This window comes from Callospermophilus lateralis, chromosome 13 (assembly GCF_048772815.1).
Source record: "Callospermophilus lateralis isolate mCalLat2 chromosome 13, mCalLat2.hap1, whole genome shotgun sequence".
Classification (NCBI taxonomy): domain Eukaryota; kingdom Metazoa; phylum Chordata; class Mammalia; order Rodentia; family Sciuridae; genus Callospermophilus; species Callospermophilus lateralis.
The window spans coordinates 66,582,209-66,596,782 of NC_135317.1; the positions used below are offsets into that span (position 1 = coordinate 66,582,209).

At 38.7% G+C, this 14,574-nt stretch overlaps 1 protein-coding gene across 4 annotated transcripts in view; it reads left to right on the plus strand.

Annotated features, from left to right (window-relative positions):
* The window catches only part of LOC143412244 (uncharacterized), a 171,339-nt gene that overhangs the window by 41,477 nt on the left and 115,288 nt on the right, over nt 1–14,574 (plus strand). For 2 of the 4 annotated variants that reach the window (XM_076873101.1, XM_076873102.1), the window contains exon 4: nt 4,253–4,326. The exons of the other annotated variants lie outside the window; for them this stretch is intronic. In XM_076873101.1, the coding sequence (XP_076729216.1) occupies nt 4,253–4,289 (37 nt within the window). In that variant the 3' untranslated portion in view covers nt 4,290–4,326. The remainder of the gene's footprint in view (nt 1–4,252; nt 4,327–14,574) is intronic. 4 annotated transcript variants of the gene reach the window in all.

Genomic DNA, 14,574 nt, shown 5'->3' on the forward strand with positions numbered 1-14,574 from the left:
GTTCAGCACCGGCACTGGGAGGGGTTAGGGGAGAGGGGATGTGGGGCAGGGGTCTTGTGGGAGAGGGTGGTGCCAGGAGTTGAGGACTGCTGTCATGGGCTGGAAAATCTTCTGGTGACTGCAGCTGCTGTAGGTGTCTTCCTCCTGTCCTCTACGCCTCTTTCCCTCCTGTCTCCCCAACCCTTTCACCTTCCCGAGGGAGTCGCTGAAGTTGCACAGAGGTCACCAGACCCTCATTTAAGTATTTCAAACCACCCACTCCCTTCTGCCCCTCAAGTGTGTGAGAGAGTCTTCAGGATAGAGTGCCCCCCTCCCCACCCCTGTTTGGTGATGGGAGATTCTCAGGGAGAGAAAGACACAGAGGGCAAAGCTCCACTCTGCCCCTCCTCCCCTCCTCTTCCGGCAACCTTTCCCTAGCTGCACCCCCCTCTGTCTTTCAGTCTTTCAGAATCTTAATGAGCAATTCTGGATGAGTCCGGAAAGGCCTGCAGACACCCCCCACCCCCACCCCCTCAGTGTTGTGGAATGATTATGTATGTGTTTATTTATTGTGCTTGCTTGGGTTATGTTGTGAATTGCCACATGGATCTGCTTTTGCTAGGGAAGCACGTTTGCTATGTTTGTGTTGTAGAATCAGAACCAGTGGCCATGGGGGAAGAGGGACACACAGGGAAACCAAATGATTTGGCTAACATAAACCAGAGGGCAGTGTTGAAAAAGGCACCCTCTCATCCAGGCCCCTCAAAAAAAAAAATAAATAAAAATAAAAATATGAAAAAGAACTAGAGAAAGAAAAAAAGAGGAAGAAAGTCTTTCAGCCAGCTTTCAGCCAGCTTATGGGCTCAGAGAAGCCCTTAGGTCCACATATGACCACCCACTACTTTCAAAACACTCCTGCTTAATACTTTTAGTCAAGATCTGGAGACCTGTGGATGTTTCGAAGTGTGTTTCAGAGCAGCTGAGTGACTTGGTCTAGTTTATAGAGAAACTTGTTTCTCATGCTGCCCAAAGACCAAATAGGGGAGTATGTTTGGAAAATGCCCAAATTCAAAAGAAGCAGGCAAGAGAAAAGAAGCAGAAAAATGTCTTAGAAGGAGGCAGGGGATGGGACTTGGTGAGTGGTTTCAGGATCTCCCCCCCTCCCCCTCCTGTCCAGTAGATTTGATGTTATCAAAATGAGTTAACCAACCTGAGAAACAGTTCTGTCATTGTGAGAAAGAGAGGGAAATTTGAACAGTTCTCAAATCTGAGCTGAGGAGTGGCTGACAGAAGGTACACAGAGATGCTGATGGAGATGAAGTGACACTGATGGGGTTTCTTTTCCTTCATACTAGAAAAGCATCAACTATGTAATGAAACAGGCCTAGCTAATCTTTGAAACAGCTATGTCAGTTATGCATGGCTTTGTTATTTTTCTTAAAGCAATTCTCGTAACTGTTTAAACTTGCATAGAATTAAATGTGTATATATTGGGAATGGTATCATATTGCACATCAGACTCTCCATTGACTGGGGTGATAAATGTAGATAAAAGATGGTTCTTTTTCTTTAATAAATCAAAATAGCATTTAAGTCTTCGTGCATGATATGTCCTAAAATGTGCTGGTCGTCTTTAACGGGAATTGCCTGGGGAGCTGAGGGAATGATGGGTGGTGTTATAACAAAATAGAGCAGATCAATCGATTAGGTTTCCATGTGTGTGCGGCTCAATTTATTCTGTACAATTTTTCCAGAAATTAAAAGGTTACCAAGAGAGTACCATGTTCCCATCTCCAACTGAGCACCACTTATTACTGCAACAGTATTTCAATATTAAGTGATCTTCAAGATATTTCATCTTTCATTTGAGTTCTGAATTTGAATCAGCATGAGAAGGGCAGAGCAGCAAGATAAGGTATAACTCACCACACGGACCTCTGAGGGGCTCCTAGGAAAGTGTTGCTGAGAAAAATATCCAGGCCTGTGCTTGGTAACCTTGTTTACAGGGACATTTCAGTTGAAGCTAGAATTCTAGTGAGAGTCTGCCAGAGGTAATGGACTTATGTTTGGAATTGATCTTAAGTGTCTCTTTTTTTTCCTCCTTAGCAGACATGCTATGCACCTTAGCAGAACACTCCAGGCAAAACTTTTCTGATGCCCCGTGACATTTTCTAATGTAGAGAAATCCCTGGATTAGTGTGCCACAGGAAAGGGGGTTATTTATGAGGCTGTCCTTTTGTTTACAGATGTGTTAGTACCAGTAGCTTCAATCTTTTATTTTTTATTTTTTCTTAATGTCTGATTGATTCTGTTTAATGCAAAGCAAATCATATTTGGGGAGGTTCAAGTATGCCTTACAGATTGACCTATGAAATTGGTTTCAGCTTGACATTGAAGATATTATCACACCAGGGAAGGGTCTTTATGATATGATACAGAAATTTTGTATTTGTTTCAGAATTGTTGGAAAACTGTTGAAATAGAAATATTTTGAGGAAAATGCCAAAAGCCACATTAATGAAGAAAAACACTGTTGAGATACTTTTGAATAATAGATAGGATATGTAATGGTCAACCACAAGATAAAATTTTTACACAGTATTTTTATGGCTTCAAATTGGCTGCATTGTAAACTAAGCTTACTACTCTATTAAGTCATTATACTTTTCAATTATTTAACATTTCTGGCGGAGCTATCTTCTGTGGTCTTTTTCCGTACACATCAGAAATGATATGTACAGTAGTAATTGCTTGTTGTTAGTGTGAGGACTTTGCTATGGAGCAAGGTTTAATTTTAACTTCTAGGGACAAACATTATGAAGAATTCACAGAGAAAAATGAGTGTTATAGAAATAACTCTCACCCTATGAAATGGGGATAGCTATGGCATTGAAATTCACCTAATATAATCTGAGTTATGCTCACTAAGAAACCTTGACAGTATCTGCCTTCTAGGTACTGTGCATTTGGAAATAGTATATCTCCATTTAAATGCAGATCTTCAGTTTTCTCCAGGGAGCAGTTGGTGAATCTTTCAATTGAACTACTGGTATGAGAAAACCTATTGAAATTTCTCCATGAACAATAGAAACTGCCGTTTTGAAATAACGATTACCAAGTATCATAATATTGTGATTTTTAAATTCATTGAAAATCTTTTTATAAAGTCAAAATAATGTACTGCGGCCTCTGTGCAAACAAAGAAGTTTTCTCCTGTCATTTTGTTATCCGTTGGTTAAAGCTGTGAAATACTATGGCTCCGAAGTTCAGGGTTCAGGTTAGTATTGCCATCCCAGTAGAGTAAGTGGACCTTCAGGTTCAGAGCAAGGAATTATGCGGAAGTTCAGCCAGCTCTCACCCTCTCAGGCTGTCATGTGGGGCTCGGGGGAAGTGCTGTAGGAGAATTTAAGGATCTTTCTCTGAAGCAATCTTCTTTATGTTATTTTGGATCTAACTTATCATAGTATTTTGTACTGGAATGGGTGGTGGTGGTGGCTAAGGAGAACCAGAGCCCAAGTGGCCTTCTTTTAAGAAAGTCATAGCTTTTGAAATATGATACCTCCAGGGTTCTGGTCCCTTAGAATAAAGGGAATTGGACAAATAAAAATTCCTGACAATGTGGCTGTGATAAGATCCCTGTAATAATGCTACAAGTCTTTGTGTCTTTATCACATAGATAGGGAACTTTTCTTTTTCTGGGAGATTAGCAACCACTCATTTATTCAACCCTGATTATTTCTAATTGGACAAGGCCACCTCCTCCTTGTACAGTACTGGCATAGACCCCTTTTCCTATTTAGACATGCATATAGACATTTAATAGTGCATTTAGAACATTCTTAATAACATCAGTAGTTATGGAAAAGTGTCCCTTATAGTTTTAAATCAGGCCTTTATTTATAGTTCTATGGTGGAGGATGTGTTGTTCATGGTTACCACCAAAGACAGTTGTTTTTGACAAAACTGTGATAAAATGAAGGACACTGGCAATTCAAAGTTATTTTATTTGCTTATGGATACTTATGGCTGGTTCAGATGTCAGTCTGCTACAATAAATATCCTTGGGATGTGGCTCAGGGATACTTTGCTTGTCTAGTACATAATGAGGCTTTGGGTTTGATCCCCAATATGGGAACCTATCCCTCCCCAAAGTCCCTCCAAACTCTGAATAGGACTATAAAAAAGGATACTAACACATTAATTTACTTTCCTTAAACAAATTATTTAACTTGGAAAATCTGCATATCTGACAACATTTTTTACTGTTTTAAAGATCGAAATGCAGACTGCCAACAGGATATGAAGCATAGCAAAACTTGTATTCCTGTTCTGAGAGACACTTACATGGTAAGATAAACAGTGTTTTCAGCTATCTATGTTACCAAAGTGGTTCATTTAAATTTGGTCTCGCTCTAAGATATATTAGATTAATAAGGCTGATTTTATGGCCAGTATAATTTATATTCACAAATACCTATTTTATTAGCACAATTATAGATTGTGAAGCACATTTTCATATATGTTAAATACCAGCAAGAATAAGTAACATTTGTATAGTGAGTTACAGTTTATAACCGTATATCATCCATACGCTGGATTTATTGTACTTTCTCAAAAAGGAAATGTAAGCATTATATGAAAATAGATTCTTTTATTAGAGTTTCTTCCTTTTCTTCCACTTTTCCTTATTTTTTCTTCTTCTTGTCCTGTGTTGTTTCGTCTCTCCTCCTTTAAGGGGGAAAATAATCTAATGATATTTCTTTTGGTAGAGTATATATAATTGGTCATCACCTATTTCTATTGAAAAAGGAGATGTAACAAGCAAGCCCACATGATTTTTGGACTACATTTTCTGCTCACTAGTGTTCTTGAGGAAAATGTAAGGTTGCAGAAATCATTTCATGCCCTGTATGTTTTCAAACATAAATCAGGAAAATTGTTAGCGAGTTATAGCTCTTCTTAGAGACTGTAGCTATCATGCTATAGTAAACACAGGCTATATATTTTTCCAAGTTATTATGTGTGGAGAGAAATCCAAAGTTGGCTATTTAGATGAACACTTTAATTTGGTTATTACAAATTCATTTTCTATTTAGTATGAACATTTATTTTCTGAAGGTTGCAGAATTAGGGTATAATACCCGATGATCCTTTGGATCAATCACCATCATAGTTAGAGATTTGTTCTTTATGGCTGATGTATATTCTAGTGAATGTTGGTCTTCTGCAGAAGGTCAGTCACAGTGATGGTAAGCAGAGTTAACCATATGACCAGATTGTCCACTTCATCTGAGAACAATGGCAATCCTTGTTTTTTTCATTTATGATATGAAAGGTTTTGACTAGTCACTCTTCAACTCACTTTACCCCTGTGATCCTTAGTTACGTGATTGATTAATAATGGATCAACCAATTAATCATACTCCTACTTTTTTCTGTTGTGTCAACTAATTATTACTTAAGTATGACCTTATGCCATGACTACAAATATTAGTGTATATAGCAGTACATGTGCTCAGGTTCAGTGGTTTGAAATGAAAACCTCATGAAATTTAGACAGTCAGGTTTGCATTAAAATGTTTCCTTTCTAGATCAATTATCAGATATTCAAAGCATACCCCCACCCCCGAATAATCTTAAATGCTGATTACTTTCCTGTGTTGGGGTATAAAAGTGTATTGTTACTCATTGGAGTGAAATCTTGTATTATCAGTGATGAATAAAATGTAAAGAACAAGGTCTATTATGCTACAAGTGATAAACATAACATAAAGGCAGTAAAACTGAATGCTAGTTCATCATTTATCTAGACTCTGGAGGGTTGCTGTTAAGAGAATGCATATAACTGGAAGTCGAAAAGATAGATGAGAAGTATTGCAGAGTAGCCGAAAGAGAATTTTAGAAACTTTCAGGAATTTTAGTGACTGGTTGCAAAGTATATGACTTTTCTTTCCCTTGAAAGAGTGAAACATTAGCACTGCTGCTAAGTTTATCACCTGTGATAAGATTTGCTTTTTGACACCCAAACTCACCGAAAGGCAGGAGGAAGGATGTATGGAGACAGAGAAAATCATTCTCTGAAGCCATTGGCCAACATGTGAGAAAAGAAAAGGTGGAAAGGTATGTGTATATGTGCGTGCTTGTGCGTGCATGTGTATGCACGTGTACAAAATGGCCTGGTATGTATTTAACTGAGCTTGTGGCATGTGAAGCCAAAGGTAAAAAGAGGGAAGCCAATGTGTGGGGGTTCCCCATGAAGGGAGAGGACAGTGTGTCATGTGGAAAAGCTTTGGAATTAGGTTTTGAGCTCTTGTCTCAAGTTTACTGTATGGTTTTGAGAAATTATTTAATTCTCTGAATTGTCAAAATGTGAATGATCAAAACATCCATCTGCTTCTCAAGATGATTTTGAGGGTCAAGTGAGAATCTGTAAACTGTATTTAGTTTCAGGTGGTGAGGAAGAGTCGTTAGGTCAACCAGTTCTCTTTAAGTGCTCAGGTCTGACCAATTTCAAGGATTATTTATTTAGTCCTAGAGTGGTATTTGGTTGGCACATTTCTTGCCCACCCAGGAACAACCTCTGAGGTAGGTTCTTTACATAGTATTCTATTTAGGGAGGAAGCAGGAAATAGTATGCAGCTGGGCAGTTGAATGTGGAAGATGTTCCCCAGCATGATAATTCTAATGTATGCAATGCCAGTACTTGAGCATATTTACTTTCCTTTACAGATGGCCAAGCTTGTCTAAATAAACAAGTGAATGACTTTGGAAACAAAACAATGTATTTGGTAATTGTTTTCTTTGTCTTAAACATTGCCTATCATTTGTACTGTGGTCATGACATTGATAGTGATCTAAATTTCCAGCATTTTTGTGAAGGCTAAAGAAATCATTGTTTGGCAGTAAATACTTATGAATAATGATATAAATCACATTTAAAATAAGGTTTCCAAGGTGTAACATTAGCAATGAATGTAATACATCAGTTGAACTCCAAGTTCTAGGTACCATACAGATTTTTCTAAAGAATATTTTTATGTATGACTTGCTGATAACTGTCTAATTTTTTCCATTAGAAATGGACTGTATGTCAAAATAAAGAATAAAGTAGTAGGTCAAAAGTCATTCAAGAAATTTGAGTTATCTGTACAGACAATATATCTTAAAATGCAGATTTAAAAAAAATCACCTTGAATTGTTTCTGAAATTGGTATGTTGTTCTGCTCTGATTCACAAGATAATGATCAACAGAACTCTCCACTTTGTGATCTGTAGAACTTAGAAACTGGGTGAACCTAGAAATCAAGAGATGTCATAGTATTAAGTTTTGAATATAATGGTCAATATTTAATCACTCTTACCCTAAATCATTAGGTCCTGGTTACAAAATACATGCTAAACAAATGAAGAAAACAAAATTCAGGGAGTTTAATTATGAATCAATGTTAAACACTTTGAGATGCATATGACTATTTGGAGGTCATGGAGAGACATTGTATGAGAACTGGAAGGCCACAATTAACCTCTAAACTCTTGTTTATTAAGGCTCTGGCTTCCTATGAGATTGAGCATAGGTAATAAAATTGACTCGGCTTGAGTTTCTTTTCAATGTAGCAAAATTTATTAAACATTTAATATGTTTAATATCATGCTAGGTGCTAGTGAATTAAAAGTAATTTCAAGATATAGTGTGTCTAAGAGACTCATTCTACCTTTAGGGAAGTACAATATGCCCATATAAAACTGGTAAGGGGATATATCTTAGTGGTAAGTGTTTGCCTAGCCTGTGAAGGCTCTGGGTTCTGTCCTCAGCACTGGAACAACAAAGAAATGAAAACCAGTACTGTACAGAATTGTGCAAAATATGAATGCTACGTGACCAATTTGTATAGTTACTTTAAACAGTACTTGGAAGAGTCCACGAGCTTGGATTGACATGCACGCTGTGATTTACTAGCTGGGTAACCTTTACCTCTTTAAGATGTGGTTTTCCTATTTGTAAGTTGGGCATAGCTTCATTTATCTCATAAAATTGTTGGCAGAATCAGATGAGACAGCATTTTGTTTTGTAGTGTTAGGGATTGAACCCAGGAAGTTGCCTATAATAGCTAAATTTTTTACTAATGAGCTATATCCCCTATCCCAAGATATTTGATTTTTTTTTTTTTTTTGCATGTGATAGAGACAACATAGGTCTTCCCTCCTGCCCTCCCATAATCTAACACTTATGGACCTATACTTGATGCAATGTACTGCTTCTCAATTGACTCTGTGCCCCCACTGCCTGGCACTGTGCCTGGTTCTGCCAGGAGACTCAGTAAATGTTTTTGAATGAATGCATGCCAGGCTCTGTCGCTCAACATGTGCATCCTTTAAGACTTAACAGAAAAAACTTATAGGGTAGATAACTTGTGTCTACCTCAAAGATGAGGAAATAGAAAGTTTGGAAATTTTAAGCCACTCCTGTCCTTGTGCAGGTAGAGTAGTAGAACGAGGAAAGGAAGTTAAATCTGGCACAGAACCCAGGCTCTATTCGTTATGCAGTATGGGCTCTTAAATGTAAGGAAACCATCATCGTTCCTCTATCAATGCAAAGTGAAGACCCCGGATGGTTCACCAGTTGCCCAGGCAGCTCCTGGACCCCTTTCAGAGGAGGAGGAAAGCAGTGCTCTGAGCTTCCTGACACATTTCACTTGGCCTTTGTTAAACTGCCAGTTGTGCTTTTTGCCCTTTGAAGTAAAATGCACAATGGCGAGAAAATGCCAGGTTATATACTGCAACCTGGACTTGTCCTCGGGGCAGGAGAGAGAGATGGGGAAGGGCAGAGGAGAACTGGAGGGTAATGAAGTGGTCCACCAACGACTTGAATACTTGGATTAGGTTTGTTCTGTGCCTTAGCTGACCCCATCTATCTCTATTTCTCTTTCTTTTATGCTCCTTTAACTTTCTCTTCTAGAGATGGTGAGGTGTTGAATTTTCCTTGTCTTCCATGTTAAGGGTGATGATAAAGCTAATTCTACGGCTGATCAGCACATTCCATGTTTTCCATGACTTGGTCTGCTCTTGATAATCCCTACTCTCATTATAATAGTGAGTTTTACTGGAGTGAAGTTTTGTAATCACCCTAATTTATAATGAGCAGTAACAAAATGGCCCCAATAACACAGCCTCTGATTTGGGAGACGTAGTGCAGAATTTGGCACCTATTACCCAATCCTACATTATTATTTTTTTTTTCCTTTGGATTTATTTCTGAGGAACCCAGAGGAACCTTAAATACAAAGGTTTATATGAGAAGCAGAAGGACATACATTTTGAGCATTTGAATTTATTTTTAAAGTTCTGTTAAAATAATAGTGCATGGTAGGTCAGGACAGCAGACAGAAAGTACATTTCAGACAAGTCCTGGGAATACCTTACTCCGTTGTTCCCAGCCGGTAGCTGTGTGGTTTCCCAGGTACTGCGCTAACATACCCAGGGTGAAAGCTGGCGGGGAGGCACCTTCCACTCTCCTCACGACCTGTGGTAAGTCTGCTGGGTTGAATTGTGTGAAGTTGTCAAAGGTTGCTCTGCTCTCCAGCACTTGGCACAGGCTCCACTGAAATGTGATGCCATTGGTTTTCAGTAAAGGTTCCTTTCTGCAGGGCTGCAAACACAGATCAGCTGCTACTGTGTATACACAACCAGGGAGCAAATCAACCAGCACATCTAAAGCAGCCTTTTTAACCCTGAGACTTTCCAAGATCTCCTCTTCACGCAGGAAGTTCCCTTCTCTGTTGTCAGATTTAGCACTGTGCTCCTGTCATCAGATCCGAGCTAGGCTCCCTGCTGCACAGTAGAGAGGCTTCCTTAAGACATTTGTCCTTGAAACTGCACCAAACTCTTGGAAGAACCCAGAACGTGTAAGTATGTATGATTTAGGCAGCACTAGTACAGGGCAAAGCTGCAGTCAACCATTATACCATATCCGATTAGCAGTGCAGAAGGGGTTTTTCCAACGTTCTGTTACATTCATTTTCAATTCGTTCTGAGGAAACAAATCAATTCTAGCTTCTGATACAGTGACTTTGCAGTAGATGGGGTTGTAATATGTTAGCTTTAACTATTTGCTGTTCTCATTTAGCATTTAGATGTGACTTGTGGGACAATTACTGTGGGCATTAAACTATAAAACTTCTAAATTTTTATTAGGAATTATAATTGTTGGTCATGTCCGTCTTGAGAAACAAGTTAGCTTTGGGGAATGTTTAAAGAATTAACTACATAAATTCATGAACAATAGAGTGAATTTGTACTGTTTCTTGCTCTCAATAAAACATATTAGTTTGCAGTTTTAATTTACTCATAAAGAGCATTCCACTGAGGTTTTGTCTTAATTGAATTCTACTCAATGCTGTCGGTTTGGTGTTTTACTGTCTTGTGTGTGTCTGTTTAAGTTACTTTGCTGGGATTGCAGTCTGGTTAAACCTGTGTTTAGGCACTATTTAGATTCCAAGAACATTCAGGTGAAATAAAGGCTCAAGGAATTTGGGGGAGGTGGTGGATTTGTTTTCGAGGGTGGTCGTATTACCCTGGAAAGCATTTTAGATGCACAACGTGAATGGCTGTCAGATGGAGACCACAGACCGAACACTCTGAGGCTCTAAGTCAAATCTCAGCTTGTCCACTTTTGTAACTCCAAACAATCAAAGTCCGTGGCCCCTTTCTATCAATTTTTAATATGCAACAATACTTAGGTTTATAAGATTAATTTCTCTCAGATTAGTCTGATTGATAGCTGGATTGTGGTTTCTTAAGAGCTCGCTCCCTGAAACCCACAGCAGAGCTGCATTCCATTTAACTAGTGAATGTAAAAACGGGTAACCATGGATTCAGCCTCCACTAACTGCCAGAGCAGTGACTTGTTGTAAACAATACAAATGAGCCAGGAGAGCAGAGGCAACCAGACATGAAATGATTTTAATAGAAATTACGGTAAAAGGTCATGTGATTTGGTATCCGCTTCTGTTCAGTTTTAAAGGGGAAGTCTTTCTTTTCTGCCCCCCTCCTTCCCTCCTACTTATTCCCAACCAACCCAAGTAGGTATCTCCTTAAACTTGGCAGGTCCCAGTCTGTGCTTCCATGGAGAAGGGTGGCCCATGTAATTCTGGGCAAAACGTGGTGACTTGTGGATTTTCACTGGTAAGTACCTTTATTTTAGACATAGAAAGGAAGTCTGTGTATTTCAGGGCTTCCTTTATGGAAAGTCATGCTAATTACGTCACAGAAGTTCTCAGGCCTAGGTGTGAGAGGGTCATAGGTCATTTTGTTCCTTCTCTTTTAAATGGTATGGCTGTCTTTCTTCTGCCTTCCTGAGTCTTTGGATTAATTTGTAACCTTGGTCTTTCTGAAAACTGTTATTTGCTTTAGAAACAACTTCTGCAACATGGTAATAAGCACATGTAGAAGCTATGAGAAGGACAGTGCTTAATCTTAGGATTTTCACCCACCCAGACCATTTCTGAGTTCTACAAGGACCAGGACTTAAAATAATGTTTGCATTTCTCTGGTGGAGATAGTTCTATATATGAAAATGATTGTATTCATACCTATGTTGTCAACCAAGAAAAATGAACAAACTGAATCTGTTAGGTGCCATAAAACCTCATGGTTTGTTGTACTGTCATTATCCATTTTTAATCAGAGGAAATGCAAGAAGAAAGTCGAGTAGTCAAAGTTGGGGGGGTTGGGAGAACTTAGAAGCAAGCTTTGTCTTTGTCTAGATTTGGTGGGAGGGTGTATCTATTTGGTACACAGTGAGAAATGAGGATGCTTAGAGTCATGGCCTCACACAAACTGGCATTTTAAGCAAAGGACTCTGTCTAGACATGTTGTGTTCTAAGGTAATACAGACTTGAACTGGTGTTTTGGGTTACATTTCCTTTCACTTGCAGACAACGTATGTAATTGGAACAAAACCCCAAAATGATGTATTTACATTTTACCTCCCTTGGTGCATAGTCTTCTGAATGAATACCTAATTGTACGCATACAGATTTCACAGTGAGTGATAGAATTTGGGGTGTGTATTTTCCTATTAATTTCTTCACTAGGATACAATCAATCAACACATGAAAAAATCTAAGGGCTATAATTTAACAACTCAATAATAGGAGCATCAACCCCCTCCAAACACTCAAAATTTTGTCTAGCAAATTCTTTGTTAAGTGTCCAGTGTTAACAGTACTTACGTTTGTAAGATTTTTTTTTTTTTTTAAATCTTTCTGGGGTTGGTCATGTGGCTTAGTTGTATGGTTATAGTGCTTACTTAGCATTGTGAGGGTTTGATCCCTAGTGCGCATGCGCGTGTGCACACACACACATACACACACACACATACACACACACACACACACACTTTTGAGATGCTGGAGAACTTTTATACATGCTTAGACTGAAACATTCTTCAGAGTGTCATGGTTGACGGTGTAGTCTCATGTCTTGTTTGCTATTCTAATACCAGCTATGCCTCTCAAAAAGAGATGAAACTTGTGTAATTAATGCTGGGAGGAGAAAAAAATTTTAAACAGATGTGGGAACACCAAGCCCAAGTAAGGTTCTGAGTAAATTATAGTAAAACTACAGTTCTTTTCTTTGTCTTCATTCTCCAAGCATAAGAGCAGTACTGAAAGTATCAACTCCAGGGAGGTTAGGAGCACAATCTTTCATGATTCTGACTTGCTCTGGAGTCTTTGCTCTTGACCTAACTTAGGTCATAGTAGGCATAGTAATGCCCCCTCTCTGACTTTGCACATCCTCATCTGTAGATTGAGAATAATTATGTGTGTCAGTGGGTAGTCGATGTACTATGTAGAAAGTATTTAGCATCATGTCTTGCATAGTAAGTACTTAGTTTCACCCCCTCCTTAGCCACCCTAAGTTTGGTCCTTTCCTAGTGACATTTGTACACTGCAGTAATGTGTCATTGCTTTGGAGATGATGATTCAGTTTAAAGCATATCATGGTGCCTTATATAACATTTTATTAAAATTCAAAAGTAATATATTCATTTTCCTGTAAATTATTTCTGTAAACTAAGGTTTTTTAAAAAAAATTTATGATTTTTGATATTGTGACTATTGAGACTATATGCATTTTTATGTTTGATCTTTATAGTTGTGGGCAGAAGGATACTTAAAGGTGTAAGATATTCAAATTACACCAATCCTAAAAGCTTAAGACCGAGTGGTCTCAGAGATGATCATATGTAATAAAGAACTGTAATAACAGGTTAGTAAGCATGAGGTTATATGCTACCAAAAGAAAATATCTCTTGAGAATATTGCATATAAGTTCACTTTGTCTTTTGCCCTTTGCCCTTTACCTAAGGTCAAAGGTCTCATTTTCTCAATCCTCCCTCCCTAGTCCATCCCTTCCATTTTGTCTTCCCTTCCCTTCCTCCCTCTTCTTCTCTTTCTGCTCCATGTCTCTCAGCTGCATTGCATTTTCTTTTTCTCTCTGAATCAGAGGGCTCAGGGAAGGGAAAAGAGGGACAGGAGACCCACAGTCTTTTGATGCCAGCTCTGGTTTTATAAATGGAAACTTTAAGAGGAGTCAGAAAAATCCGTTTTTCTTTCTCCTGCTATTGAACTGAGAGCCACATCTGAAGTGACCTGCAGACCCCAGGGAAGCCTTGCTCAGTAACTATTTGTTGATTCATTGATTAAACGGCATGTAGAGAAGGGGCATCAAGCACGGAGATTCCCTTAGTAGTGAAGGCTTTGAAACCCCGAGCTGCAGTGTGCAGTAGGATGGCTTCTCTGTGACCTTCCAACAACTAATCTCCTTTAAGAACTGAATCAAAGCAGTTAAGGGATTTTTGTCAGATGGATTTTGTCTACAGTTGGGTTTTTGGCAGTTGCATGTAGAAGGCAATACATTCTTCACAAAGATATGCATTTCTTTTTTTTCTCTCTCTCTTTCTTTCTCTCTCTCTCTCTCTTTTTTTTTTTTTTTTTTTTTTCCAGAAAGGAATGAGGACAAGGTGCCAACAGAGATCTCTAGAGAGGGACTCTTGTTTATCCATGGCTCTGTGCAGGCAGGGACAGCTGCAAGGTAGATGCTTTCTCACACTTCCAGCCAATCCCCTCCTTAGCCACCCTTGTCCGATGGTCCTGCCAACAAGTGTAGCAGCCCAGTAGGTGTACTCTAGAAACTGCTGTTCCCAGGATGGAGAAAAAGTCTGTGATCAGAAGCAATATCACGAATGGAGATGGGTCTCCAGAATCTATATTTATGCAAATCATAGCATGTAGGTTAGAGTTGGAAACATTTCATTTTAATAGATAAGTTGTTCGAAGTCATACAACCTGTGACTTGTAAAGCTGAGGCTCCAATTTGGAACTTCTGATTTTTAAGCTGGCACTTTTTGGAAAGCTCCTGTCTTCTAGGGCAATAGACTATGAATGAAAGAGCTTATGTCATGGGAGTTTAGGAAATGGTGAGACCATTCTAAAAGGATTGCTGGAAACACTTAGGTAAATCTGGTTCAAATCCTGAAACTATAATTTAGAAATTCTGAAGTCCTTAGGAAAGATACTTAACCATTCTGGACTG